At 36.2% G+C, this 14,568-nt stretch overlaps 1 protein-coding gene across 1 annotated transcript in view; it reads left to right on the top strand.

The window, feature by feature from the left end:
* ROBO1 (roundabout guidance receptor 1) overlaps positions 1-14,349 on the top strand; it is a 434,889-nt gene extending 420,540 nt beyond the window's left edge. Inside the window, exons 27-29 of the mRNA XM_003410186.4 lie at positions 4,316-4,624; positions 11,232-11,428; positions 12,651-14,349. Of these exons, the coding sequence (XP_003410234.1) occupies positions 4,316-4,624; positions 11,232-11,428; positions 12,651-12,665 (521 nt within the window). The 3' untranslated portion in view covers positions 12,666-14,349. The remainder of the gene's footprint in view (positions 1-4,315; positions 4,625-11,231; positions 11,429-12,650) is intronic.
* The last annotated feature ends 219 nt before the right edge of the window (positions 14,350-14,568 follow it).

Raw genomic sequence — 14,568 nt, forward strand, 5'->3', positions numbered from 1 at the left:
ATTATATAAAGACAGAGTCTACAGATATATATAACAGGTCCACAATTCCCACTGTTAAATCCAATTTGAGCTATTAGTGGTATGAACTGGGTAACAGTACTATGTATCAGTATATGAAATATAAAATTGTTTATACTATGGTAAATCCCTGGCTTGATTTGGAAATTATTTTATAATGCAGAAGAAAGAATTTACTTGGCAATATGTTTATGTGAGAAATCAAATCTTCCAGCATTTCCCTCTCTTTGTCAATCAGATAAAGGAACGGTTATACATAGGTGTTTAGAACTCTTGAAATTGCCATTGGTTTCTCTTCTTCTTTTCTACCTATGTTATAGATAATACAGAACTTCTGGTAACAGAGTTTGTCTAGAGAGTCAGATATTCCCCAGACTTTGTATGATCTTATGATACGTGTATGATCAATCTTATGATAGTGACAGCTTTGATCCTGATAAGCCTAGATATTTTGTGATGATAATGGTAGTCATAAGCTTCCTGATAATCTATATCTGCAGTACCAAGTGAGCCAGCAGTCACTGACTCCTGCTTCCAGGTACGCTCTGAGTTAGACATTGCTTCTCCTCTTGACAGTCCCAGGCTAAGCCTTGGGTCTCTTGGCTTTAGGCCACTCAGTACAGTCTGTCTTCTGACGCTGTCATTTTCTAACTCAAATAAAGGAGGGCTCTGAAGATAGTACTTTAAAAAAAAGTATTGTTTTATAAAAATCCATGAAAGTAGTAAATAAAAAGGGAAAATATATGCTGGTGACAGTATTATAAGACAAGACTTTTGATTTTATGGAATCAGGGCAAAAATCAGTGCTGTTGTCTGTGACTCCAGCCACTATTTTAGCTAAAATTTTGAGGCTTTTTAACACTATGAAACTAGAACATGGTGAGCTATAAAAACTAACCAAAAAAAAAATACATGTTAAAGTTTGACCACTTTGTGGCTTTTATGACAATAGGGCCTTAAAATCGCTGGTACTAAGATAGCAACTCCAGTGCTCTGCTTTTAAAGACCATGTAATAAACTCTAATGCCTTACTTTTAATACATAATGTCAAAAGAGAGTAAGTTTCACAAAAAATTTATGACTGTGTATAGTACAAAAACAGATACATTCTTTAAAAAAATAGGAATGAAAGTGAAAATGGCAGACACAAAGGCCACATAGTATATGATTTCATTTATTTGATATGTCCAGAATAGGCCAATCTGTAGAGATAGAAAGGTTAGTGGTTACCAGGGGATGGGAAGTGACTGCTAATGGACATGGGTCCCTTTTTGGAGTGTTAAAATGTCTTGGAATTAGACAGTGGTGATGGCTGTACAACCTTGTAAATACACTAACGATCATTGAACTGTACACTTTAGAAGGGTGAATTCATGATATGTGAATTATGCCCAATTTAAAATCATGAGTTTCAAACTGTGTGTGTGTGTGTGTGTGTGTAAAACTAGCTTAAAGCTGAGTGCTTCCTGGGACTTTTAATTTGCTATTGTGGTAAAAATTTTCAAGATGCAATTTTAATATGCAAGAGTTTCTCATTCATGCATAAATGAAACTCAAAGAATCATTTTTAATAATAGCAAAATTTCTGAAAAGAACTGAAGTATTCCTTAGTAGGGACTGGCTAAATAAATAATCATATATCTGTAAAACAGAATACTATGGAACCTTTTCAAAGGAAGAGATAGATCGGTATACACTTATATGGAAATGTATACAATTACACCGGGAGGTGAGAAAAAATGCAGTGTCATTTATGTTCATAAAGAAGGAAGGATGTAGATTTGTGTGTGGTACATTTTGTCAGACGACCACTTACGACTGAGCAGGCAGGTAAAATAGACATTCCCAGATATGGCCATTTACATGGCTGATGATATAAGTGTTACACCCTGGAGTTACATGAATTGCCAGCCTGCTTTTTGTGTGTAAACTTTTTCTGGAATGATGTATGGGAAACTATTCAAACTAATTTCTTCCGAATCATCTTTAGTGAGGATTTGACATGGAACTGAAGAGACATGTGGGGCCATGCTTTCCAGTTTGAACTGTTACGTCCTTTTGAGTTTTTTTTTATATGAATTTATTTTTTGAAAACTTAAGGGTAATTTTACATAATAAGCAATAGGTTTTTATAAATGATTTGTCAGTGACATATTCTATCACATAGATATTACCGTACAAACGTGAAAACATTGCCATTCCTGAAGATGCCGTTAAAAAATATAACTATGCTGATAATTTCCAAATCACTGTATCTTTGGTTTTGATTTCTCTTGAAATTCTGATTTTATGTATAACTTTCCGCTGGGCATCTACCTGGATAAACAAAAGGTCCCTCCCATTCACTTTTCTAAATCTGAACATATTCTCTTCCTTTGCAAACCATCTCTTCCTCATTCCTGCATTCTATATCTATCATCTGCATAGTCAACTACAGCAAAAACCCTAAAAGTCATCTTAGATTCCTTCTTTTCCCACCCCTCATATTCTATTGATCAGTTATATTAATAATATTGATTTTTACTTCCTTTATTTCTGTCAAACACAGCTTCTCTCCATCCCATAAACCACCGTTATACTTTCATCTGTACTCACCCAAACTATTTCTTAAAATAACCTCTTGGTCTGTTGGAGTCAAGCCTGCTTTTTAAATCCATCCCTCATACTAAAGCCAGAACAGTATGAAAATAGAACCTACTCATTCTTTCACTAACTTACCAAATATTATTTCTCTTCTCCCTGGAGTGTACATAAGGGTCACTGTATAAGATAGCACCATTTGACGAAAATAAATTTTCTAGATATCAAATTTTATGTCTAATGTCATTCTTAAATATTTCTATAGTATATTAAATTATAAAGATATTATATTATGTAGTAAATATTACATAACGTATATTATAACATGTTATGTATATATGTACATAAATGCATTCATATGTTCATACAGATATACATACATATATTATCATATATTGTAAAAACTTGATCCATATTTATTCTAGTGATTATAGTGATTACCTGGTCTAAAAACTCTGGGTGCATTTATGGAGTAGAGAGATCCCATCATGGATGGTGGATTGTAAACCACCATGTGATAGAAGGAAATGGCATAAAGAACATTAAAGGAAACATTAGGCATCTAAGGGTATTAGTCCTGGTTCTGATTATATCTAACTTTGAAACTGAGAAATAATTTAAGGCCTATGTGCTTGAGCTTCCTTATCTACAAAATGAAAAGGGATTTAGGCTAGATCAAAGATGACAAATAGGTCTCAACTCAAGTGCCAACTTCAATCAATTTGAAGTGGCTGTCTGAAGAAGTAAGGGTTTACATCTGGCAACAGCAACATTATGCTGAAATCAATTAGTAAGGGCAGCCATCGTTGGGGGGCAGAGGAAGCTACAGCACATATGCCCAGTTTTAGCTATCCCAAGACTAGATAATCTCTAAATTCCAGCTCTATGACTTAATGGTTCTGTGCTAGATAACCAAGAGAGTGCATTAAAATTGGGGGCCTTTGTATTAGTTTTCTGGAGCTACCATAACGAAGTACCATAATTTCAGTGGCTTCTAAGAACAGAAGTGTGTTGTCTCACACTTCTGAAGGATAAAAAAAAAACAAAACCAAACCCAGTGCCGTCCAGTCGATTCCGACTCATAGTGACCCTGTAGGACAGAGTAGAACTGCCACATAGGGTTTCCAAGGAGTGCCTGGTGGATTCAAACTGCTGACCTTTTAGTTAGCAGCCATAGCACTTAACCACTATGCCACCAGTGTTTCCATACAGAAGTTAAAAATCAGGGCATCAGCCATGTTGATTTCTTCTAAGGAAGAAATGGTTCCCTGCCTCTTTCCTAGATTCTGGCGATAGCTGGTGATCTGATTTTGTAGTTCCTTGGCTTGTAGGTCACTCCAATCTCTGCCACCATCTTCACATGACCATCTTCTTTCTGTGCCTCTGTGTCTGTGTCTCTTACTGTCTTTTATAAGGACACCACTCTATGCTGGATTATAACCTACTCTACTCCAGTATGACCTCATGTTAATTTAACTGATAACAGCTTCAAAGACTGTTTCCAAACAAGGTCATGCTCACAAGTACCTGGGGCCAGGATTTTGACATCTATTTTTAATTCAATCCATAACAGCCCTCTTATTCCTTATTTGCCTTCAGGTGTTCTAGTCCATTGAAGTTATTCCTGTCTCACAGTTGAATATAACTCCAGTGATCATCATATTTGACAATTTTGTAAGTGTCAGACATTTACAATATTTACAATATTTCTTTTTAGATCTTCCACCCCCTCCGGTGCCACCACCTGCTATAAAATCACCCACTGTTCAATCCAAGGCACAACTGGAGGTGCGGCCTGTAATGGTGCCAAAACTCCCTCCTGTAGAAGCAAGAACAGACAGGTCATCAGATCGAAAAGGAGGCAGCTACAAGGGGAGAGAAGTATTGGATGGAAGACAAGTTGCTGACATGCGAACAAATCCAGGTGATCTTAGAGAAGCACAAGAACAGCAAAATGATGGGAAAGGACGAGGAAACAAGGCAGCAAAACGAGACCTTCCACCAGCAAAGACTCATCTCATCCAAGGTACTCACTTATTCACCCACTGCCACTGCCGTCGAGTCGATTCCCCGACTTACTCACTTATTCAAGCAGTATGTAAATACAGATTGAACATATGTTTACAGGGAGCACTGCCGGGCTTTATAGGGTCATGTGAAAAGTCGTAAGATTAAAAGTTTGCTCTGTAATGATGGAGAAACAGGAATGTACCCAGATAATTTTAATACAGTTCATGCCAGTGGGTGACATTATACAAGACTTTCCTGGATAGGTGCTAATTGATTTGAACTTTAAAGGAAAAGCCTGATTTTAACAGGCTAAATAGGGAGAAGGGAATATCAGATATGGGACTTAGGTTGAGAAAAGACATGAAAATGTGAAAGTGAGTGTTTGGTGAGCCCTAGTTTTCATTTTGGGTGGTGAATAGGATGCAGGGGGCTAGGAATGTTAGTAAAAGATACAACTGAAAAGTTCATTGAGGCTGGATCAGAAAGACTTGCAATGCTATTCTAAAGAGTCAGGGATATAGGCAGCGGTGAGCCATCAGACAATTTTTAGCAGATCTGTGTTTTAGAAAAATTATGGGCAACACTGTACAGTGAAGAAAGATACTGGAAATCAGTAGATGAAAGTAGCAAATTAAGCTAGGAATAAAGTACAAAAATACTGAATTAAAATGGTGACGTGAATGAATGAGAGAACAGCTTGCACAGATATTTCAGATAGACCCAGTAAGACTTGGAGATTAATTGAATGTAAAAAGGTAAAACGAAATAATGGAGTTAAAAAGAAAAGTTACTCAAATGTTGACTAGTGACCCTGAATAACTAGTGGAACACACTTGTGTTGACCAATGCAGGACAGAAAAAAAAAAAAAACCACAGGGAAAAGGGTAGATTTCAAAAATTTGGAAACAGATTGTGGTGATGGTTGCACAACACGATGAATGCAATTAATGTCAGTGAATCGAACGTGTAAAAAATGTTAAATGGCAAATGTTTTGTTATATATATATATATATTCACAATTTTTTTTTAAAAATGGAGGAAACCATTTCCATTGTGAATGAATTAAAGTGTTAACATAAGCACTGATGTGAAGAAAATCAATAAATATTTAAAGAATTGGGTTTAAAGATCTGAAGAAAGGTTTGAGAAGTGGGTTTAAGAACCAGCAGTACAGGTGATTGTGTGAATCACAAAGGCTAAATTATCAGCAGTAACATTCTGGTAAAGTTTTACCAGTCAGCTGTCTGGGAGGAAAAAACAAAACAAAACCCTGATTTGTACCCATTTACCTGTTCCTACGGTGTAAATGCTCTCACCATGGCTGATTTCAAGCTACAAATATAGAGTCAGTGAATATGGAGTTGAAAAGAGAACCTCGGTTCCTGTGAGATTGTACAAGCAGGCTTCAGCACACCACTAGTTACAGGCGATTATATTGAAAGAGCAGGCATACAAAAACATTCTATAAAAGGAGCTGAGGTAGATCCACATAGAGAAATTAAAATACTGTATTTTTTTTTTTGCAAATAACGCACCCATGTAAATAACGTGCTCACGCATATAACGCGTGGCACAGCAAGCTTATGAAAATGGGAGGGAGGGTGGTTAAGCGATTGGCAAAAAATAAATATAATGCCTGTATTATTTGCATAAAAATATGGTAATCAGAATATCCAAGCTAGAGAAAACAGTGTTCAAGAAAGAATAGAGGAGGAAATTTTAAGGTAGAAAGAGATATAAAATACCACAGAGGCAAGAGTTGAATTTGGACCCAGAAAGAAAGACAAGGAGTTACCAATGTGTTTATTGTTGGTGGTAATCAAAATAACTGTTTTTAGTATATTAGCATAGAAGTCAAATTGCAGGGGATTGAAAAGTGAATGGAAATTGTTTAAGGGAAATGATGAACAGAAGGTTCATTTCAGAAGGTTGGATCTGGGATATGGTTTGACATGAAGGTAGAATCAATGGAAATGTTTTAGGATAGAGGATTGAAATATTTTTCTAGAACATTGCTCTAGGAGAAGAAACCATTTAAGAAGAGCAGCCAGAAAGAGTGATAGGGGAATAAATCATTCTGTACTTTAATATTATTCTGTTTATTATGGGCATCTGGTTACTAACTAACTTCTTATCAACGTAGAGGATGACTGAAGCCTGAACTCCTTCCTAATCCAGGCATGGACTCAATAGTGAAGTAGCCAGTAAAGCTGTACATTTTGGAGAGATGCCTTCACTGTGTTACCAGAAACTGCTTCGTGACATCACCACAACCCAAAGTTTGAAAAACTTAACTGCCTTTTATCAGTTAAACCAAAGTTGATATGGTTTTCAACTTCTAACTCTATTCCAAGTGGTGGTTCATAAATAGAATGTCATGACTTTGATTATAGAGTTGATATCAGACCTGAAAATATGGACCTATTTCCTGCTCACAGGCTTCCTCCAAAGTAGGTGGAATTCTTCAGTAGAAAATTTTACAAACTGGGAAAGATCTTGGTATATGCAGAATCAAAACAATAAGATGAAATGTTATTATCAATCCTCAGAAACTTAATAAATTGTTTTTGTGTTATAAAGATATGCCAACTAAAGAACTAAGACTGGAACCATTAATCTAGAAATAAGGAACCCTATTCCATAGAAAGCACTGAGATACACTGACAAGTTACTATTTTATGTCTTCCTTTTTTCCACATCCTTACTTGAACCATAACCTTGTGTGTATGTGTCATTAAATTATCATTTCTAGACACTGCTATTTCAGTCTCAGCTTCATAATTCAATTTACATTTCTAATGAAAGAGGCACCCTCAAATTTATGTGTTATTTTTAATTAATGGTTATTTTTAATTAAAGAGAGTAGTATTTTAGACTTGAATGATCTTTTCCTGACATTTACCTCAATTAGTTTAATTTATTTCTACATATATCAACCACCTACTGTGTTATTAAAGATTGTACTAAGTCCTGAGATTCATGAGTAAGCATGAACCTTGACCTCAAGGAGGCTGTAGCCAGAGAGGGAGACAGATAATCTATAGATTCACAGATATTTTCATAATCTGTATAACCTTCAGGATGCCATGATAACTTGACAGTTCAGAGGAGAGACAATTAGCCCAGTCTTTTGGGAGGGACAATGTCAGGAAATACTTCTGGATCTTTCCTGGTGAAATTGACACAAAAGCTGAGTGTTCAAGATGAATGGAATTTAGTTTGGGTGAGAAAAGGAGATGACTGTTCCAGCAGAGAAATCAGTTTGAAAAGCTTTAAGATACACTGGGGAAACCATAAGAATTTAGTATTACTAGATAATAAAGGTGACCAAAAATGATGCTCTTGAGGTAAATTTAGAGATACATTTTAGAAGGCCTATACACCATGTAAAGTAGATCTGTTCTGCACATGACAGGGATCAGAGGGAGGTGGCTGAGTGTAGATGGTTTAGCAACCCCCAGAGAAGAGATGAAGAGACAGTAAATCAGGCTAAGGGAACCCAGATGGTTGTGTAGGAAAGTTCAAGAAAACTTTCACTTAAAATTAACATTACCTCTGGAATGTTTGAATGAGTGTGTGGAAAGGGTACACTTATAAGATATAGGAAGATTGCTGAATGAGAGGGAAGTATCTAAAATAATTCCTTTTTTTTTTTTTTTCCTTAAATCTCGGGTATCCTAATGATTAGTGCTGTCGTGAACAGAGGGAGAAGAAATCTCAGGGGAACAGGAATGCATGATGAAGTCAATTTAGAACATTTCAGAGGAGGTATTCATTTGGGCTACCTGAAAAAAAAAAAAAAAACCTGAAGGAGCCTAAAATTCAGAGCAGAGTTCAGGAAGTAGAAATATAAATTAGTGATTGATCATAATGCAAATGGTATTTGAAGTCATTCATTCTTTCACTCAAAACAATTTGTTGATGACCTGTTATATGTCAAGCGGGGAGTATATCACGGAACCCTGGTGGTGCAATGGTTAAGAGCTCAAGTGCTTAAGAGTTAGAATCCACCAGCCACTCCTTGGAAACTGTATGGGGCAGTTCTGCTTTGTCCTGTCGTGTTGCTATGAGTTGGAATCTACTTGGTGGCAACAGGTTTGGGTTTTTTTTTTTTTTTTTTTGGTTAATGGGGAGAATGTATCATTGCACAAAGCAGACAAGAATACCTGCCCTTATGTCATTTAAATTTTAGTCAAGCTTACCATCTATGAAAATGAATGAAATCATCTGAGTTGAGTGGAAATTTTTAAAAATAAAACAGTGGGCTGATAGTGGGATCCTAGAGGACATCAACATGTAAGAGACTACGTAAGAAGATTCCAGAGGAGACTGGCCAGGAAGGAAGGAAAACCAGAAGCTGAGAGAGTTGCAGTGTTTAAATTGATAGTGGTTTTCAGATTAGGGAAAGTGAGAGGCCCTGAGTCATAAAGACAGAAAAATAGTTAGCAATAACAAGGGCAACAATGAATATTCTCAGGTTTTTGGAGTAACGTGGACACAAGTACATTTCACTGGGAGGCAGAGTTAATGGGAGTTGTGACTACCAGTATGGACTCCAAATTGCTTTTCAAGAGGCTTTACAAGCCGAAAGTAGAGAATGGAGGGATTGATTCATGTCAAGTATAGGCTTAAAGGGAAAGTCTTTAGGAAGAGAGAGATTTTATCATGTTACAAAAATACTAAAGCTAATAGAAAAAAGTTGATGAAACAGGGAAAGAAGAGTAGACATAAGGTGAAGATCACAGGAGACCAAGGGCTATGAAGCTAGGGTGCAGGAGCTGTCATCCGCATAGACTGTGAAGTCCCCTTTGAGCCAGAACTGTGGATCAGCAGCGAAAGTTGTGTTAAGTGGAGGGGAAGGAACAAGGTGCCGTCAAGGAGATATATACAGATTACATAGTAGCTGTACAGATTTGCATAGGTAGATGCCAGATTACATAATTTGGGCCTCACAGGGGAAGGTTTTTGTGCAAGGGTGGAGCTAGAGGCATTTGTGAGCTAGAGGCAGGCCTTCTTTCCTACCACCCCACTGGAGAGCACTTCAGGGGAAATCAGATTACATTTAGGCAATATGGATAGTAGTGGAGCCACTTGAAGGAAAAAAAAAAATGTATAATGAACGTATGACATCATGCATTTGTCAAAACCTATAGAACTGTACAACACAAAGAATGAACCCTCATGAAAACTGTGGATTTTATCCATAATAATGTATTGATATTGGTTCATCAAATTATAACCCTATGTACCATACAAATTCAACATATTAATAATAGGAAAATATGTGTGCAGAGGGGAGAGGGATATATGGGAACTCTGTATTTTCTGTGCAATTTTTCTGTAAACCTAAAACTGCTCTAACATAGAGTGTGTGTATGGGTGGGAAAAAAGCATGTAGAAGAGTTCGTTTTTTATGTTTAGTGTCCAGTGGAAAGAGTGGACTTTGGAGAAGTAGCAGTGCCCAATGTAATAAATAGTTTTCACATGGAGATAGAAATTCAAGAGCCGAGTGTTACCTAGAATGGCTTGTGTTCGGATGCCAGCAATGATGGCAAGCTTAAGACAGTCGAGGTTCCACCATGTAAATTAGATGTTGAAATGGTAGCTGGCTTCTTGGTATCTGGGTAGTGAAGCCAGGCTTGGCTCTTTTTCAGTAGTTTTAGGAGAGTGATCTTAGTTTCTACTAATTCTCTGTAATAAGCCTTTACAGTTTACATAGAGATTTCACTATCTCATGTATTTTTTATATCAACATTAGAAGTTTGTCCAGATACAGATATTATTTTCACATTTTTAGAACAGTGAAAACTGAAACCTCAAATAACCTGAGAGTGCATAATCACATAACTCGTTGCCACTGAGTTGATTCTGACTCATAGCAACGCTATAGGACAGAGTAGAACTGTCCCATAGGGCTTCTGTTACGGAAGCCAACTGCCACAACTTTATCCTGTGGAGCATCTGGTAGGTTCGAACCATTGACCTTTCAGCTAGCAGCCGAGCACTTAGCCACTGTGCCAACAGGGCTCCTGTATAGTGACATAAAAATAGTGAATGATAAAACTCAAAGCCAAGTCTTACTCTAGGTCTGTAATCTCTGAGCCTATAAACTTAGTTTACCTCCATTAACGATATTGATCCCAAATGAGTTTGAAGTGGACAAGAGCTTATGAGTAGAATCAGTTTAAATCCCTTATCACTACTAGGAAAACAGTGAGGCTTGTTATTTTCATATTCCAAAGGCCAAACTCAAACCAGGCTAGTTGCTGTTGAGTCGTTTCTGACTCATGGCAGCACAGTCTGTGTCAGAGTAGAACTGTGCTCTGTAGGGTTTTTCATAGCTGTGAGTTTTCAGAAGTAGACTTCCAGGCCTTTCTTCCAAGGGTGGATTTGAGCTGCGAGCCTTTCAGTTACTAGCCAAGCACTTAACTGTTTGCACTACCTGGGACTCATTCTAAAGACAATGCAGCATTATTTATTATGCTTATAAAATAATGTCCTCAGTTATTCCTCTAAAAACTACTTACATTTCTCTATTCAGAATTTTAGCTAGACACTTGATGCATTACACTGTGAAAGTATACTATGATGTTCACATGCATTTGTTATATTTCATTACACAGAGGATATCCTACCCTACTGTAGACCTACTTTTCCAACATCAAATAATCCCAGAGATCCCAGTTCCTCAAGCTCAATGTCATCTAGAGGATCAGGAAGCAGACAAAGAGAACAAGCAAATGTAGGTCGAAGAAACATTGCAGAAATGCAAGTTCTCGGAGGTTATGAAAGAGGAGAAGATAATAATGAAGAACTAGAGGTAATAATGATTTTCTTCCCTCTGAGTTTTCCCACAATGGACTCTAGTTGTTATGAGCCTCAAAGTTAGGGACTTTCATCATAAACTTTTCAGTACCCTGATGTCAGTGATGGTAGAAACTGAAATCCTGAGGACTTACTGGTTTTCTTGAAATGGTTTCCAAAGTTTTAAATGTTTATAACTTTTATTGCTGACCTAGGGTTCATATTCAGGTATAGATTTTAAGATAAAGAAATAGAAGTCGGTATGGCATACTTGTTACAAAAAAAGAGTTCCTGATCTAGATAAATTATAATTCACAGTGTTGTAGTTGATTATGAAAATTGAATAAGGTGACAGAATTATATGATTTGAACGAGGGTGTTCTCCCTGTATTTTCTGTCACCCCAGTGATTAACAGGGTCAGTTTGGTCGATTTGGCCAACCTTCACTCCTCTGAAAAAGTAAACTTGGTCTTTGACACTGACCTTCCCAGATGGAGAAAACCTTCTGAGCCAAAGATACACTCCCTGGTTAGAGTCTATACCTAGTGATACAAGATATAGTTGGCAGTAAACTATATCCATGTATTACATAGTAACCTCCTATTTTTTCAAGATTATATTTTCTCCATTTAATAAGAAACATGTTGAGGACAAACTTGTCTTCTTACAAATATATTTAATCTAAGCAGATTGTTAAATAAGTGGTAGATTATAGTTTTTTTAACTAGAAGATGAAAAATGATAAGCAATTATATCTAGTTGAATTCTCTATGAAGCCTGATGTTTTTGATTTTCAGATTTGAAATAAGATGTCTTTCCTTCTGCAAGCACTGTTGTAAAAGTTGTTGTTCAAAAAAAAATTTTTTTAAGAACAATTTTGGGGAAAGAAAAATCATTACAGATAATAACAATATACAAAATCAGTAAACCTCAAGCTATAAAGTTGAGTGGTGAGTGGGGCAGAGGGCAGGTAGAGAATTTAGGGCTTCCTCCTCCTCTCTCTCCTGTACCCCACCTCCTGATACCGAGGCACCGTGGGGAACACAGTTTGGTACTTATTAGAAACTGTTGGACAGGATATCAAAAGCAAATGAGGTTGACTAACGAATTAGTTGCCATGAGCACTTACCAACATATGCCAGCAAAGGAATGAGAAAACACATTCATTAAGTTGTAAGACTAGATATATAAAAGATAATGCTCTAAGATTTTAAAAATGAATAATTCATCTCTTACAGGAAACTGAAAGCTGAAGACAACCACAGAGGCTTGCGAAATCTAATGTGAAAATGATCACTCAAGATGCCTCTTGTCTGATGACACGTGATGCCAGATAAAATGTTCAGTGCAATCCGAGTGTACAAATTGTCGTTTTTATTCCTCTTATTGGTATACCCTTTTTAAAGATTTTATTGGGGTTTTATTGTTGTTGTTTGCTCCCTGTCCCTAAAGAACCTCCCTAACCCTCCCTTGCTGTTGGAACACACCATCATTCCTTACTGCCAGCAAGGGAAGTTTTTTGATTCTATGCTTCAGTCATTGGCCAGCAGGAGAGAACAAAACAGTTCTTTTGCATTTTGCCCCTGAGATATGGCATTGCACTGCTTAGATACTTTACAGCAAAATATTGATCAAAGACACAAAGTTGATCAATCAACCTCATGCCAAGGGCTCTTAAAGTATAATCTTTCTATAACCAAGTGCTAAAGCAAATTAAAACATGCTTCATTTTTAACATGATTTTTAAAAAAAAAAAAAATTGCTCTTTCCTACCACCCTTTGCTGGGAAAAGCTAAAAAACACAGCAAACGCAGAACCACCACCACCGATTTTAACGGGGTAGAACACATTGTAAATATATACTCCTTGCAGACCCCGGTGGTACTTTATTTTGTGTTCATTTCACTCATTGAAGTGTATTCTTATTGGAAATGTACTTTTGCATAAGTAGGGGTAAGCCAGTTGGATCTCTGGTTATCTAGTCATTGTCATAAGTAAGCTTAGCAAAAACTTTGCTCTATTTTTCAATCAAAAAGCAATTATAAATGCGTATTACAAGCAAATGGATGTTTTTAATGCCCAATTGAATAAGGACATCCCTATCTTAACTGGCCCAAATTTCTTCTGGTAGTGTCAGTTCACCTTTCAGAAGTGCCGCTTAAGGAAGTTTCTTTGATTTTTGTTTTTGTAATGCACTGTTTTTAATCTTTTTTTTTTTTATTTTTTGGTTTTAAAAGCACAATCACTAAACTTTATTTGTAAACCATTGTAACTATTAACCTTTTTTGTCTTATTGAAAAAATGTTGAGAAGCGTTTTTAACCTGTTTTGTTAATGCTGTATGTTTGTATTTGGAATATTTGAATGATGACAGATGGTGAAGTAACGTGCATACTTATTGTGGTCCATAACCCGAACGGTTCTTACTTTTCCTGGACTTAAAGGAAAAAAAAAAAAAGTTCAAGTTTGTTTTGGCCGAAGTCAAACTTACAAGATTGTCTTAGAAGTGCAAATAGAGGCATTACTTGCTTTGAATTGCCAAATGATACCCTCTGACTGTAGATTTTTATGATCCGTTTTTTTTGTCATTATATAAATTTCATTGACTTTATAATTGGTGCTATTTGAAGAAAAAAAATGTACATTTATTCATACACAGATATGAGGCCTGGCCCCACTGGAAAACAAAGCCAAACAAAACTGAACCACAAAAAAAAAAGGCTGGTGTTCACCAAAAACTAAATGTGTTCATTTAGATAATTTGAAAAAGTTACATAGAAAAGCTGTTCAGTACTAAGGGAACAATCCATGTGATTAATGTTTTCATTATGTTCATGTAAGAAGCCTCTTATTTTTAGCCATAATTTTGCATACTGAGAATCCAATAATCAGAAAAGTAATTTTGTCACATTATTTATTAAAAATGTTCTCATTCTTCCTTGTGTTGATTTCTTTTTTTTTTCATTGTGTGCTGATCAAATTTATTCCATTTAATCACAAAGTCTTGTTGTCTTAACATTTCACCAATACATTACAAGATAAATAAAAATTTCTAATTAGTTTCCTGAACAACCAGGTTTTACTTGTGAGGAAACATTCTTATTTTGCTCCTCTGAAATAAAAGATGTCAGATGAATCAAAACCTAAATGTTAGTCG

The sequence above is a fragment of the Loxodonta africana genome, chromosome 20 (assembly GCF_030014295.1).
Source record: "Loxodonta africana isolate mLoxAfr1 chromosome 20, mLoxAfr1.hap2, whole genome shotgun sequence".
Taxonomy (NCBI): Eukaryota; Metazoa; Chordata; class Mammalia; order Proboscidea; family Elephantidae; genus Loxodonta; species Loxodonta africana.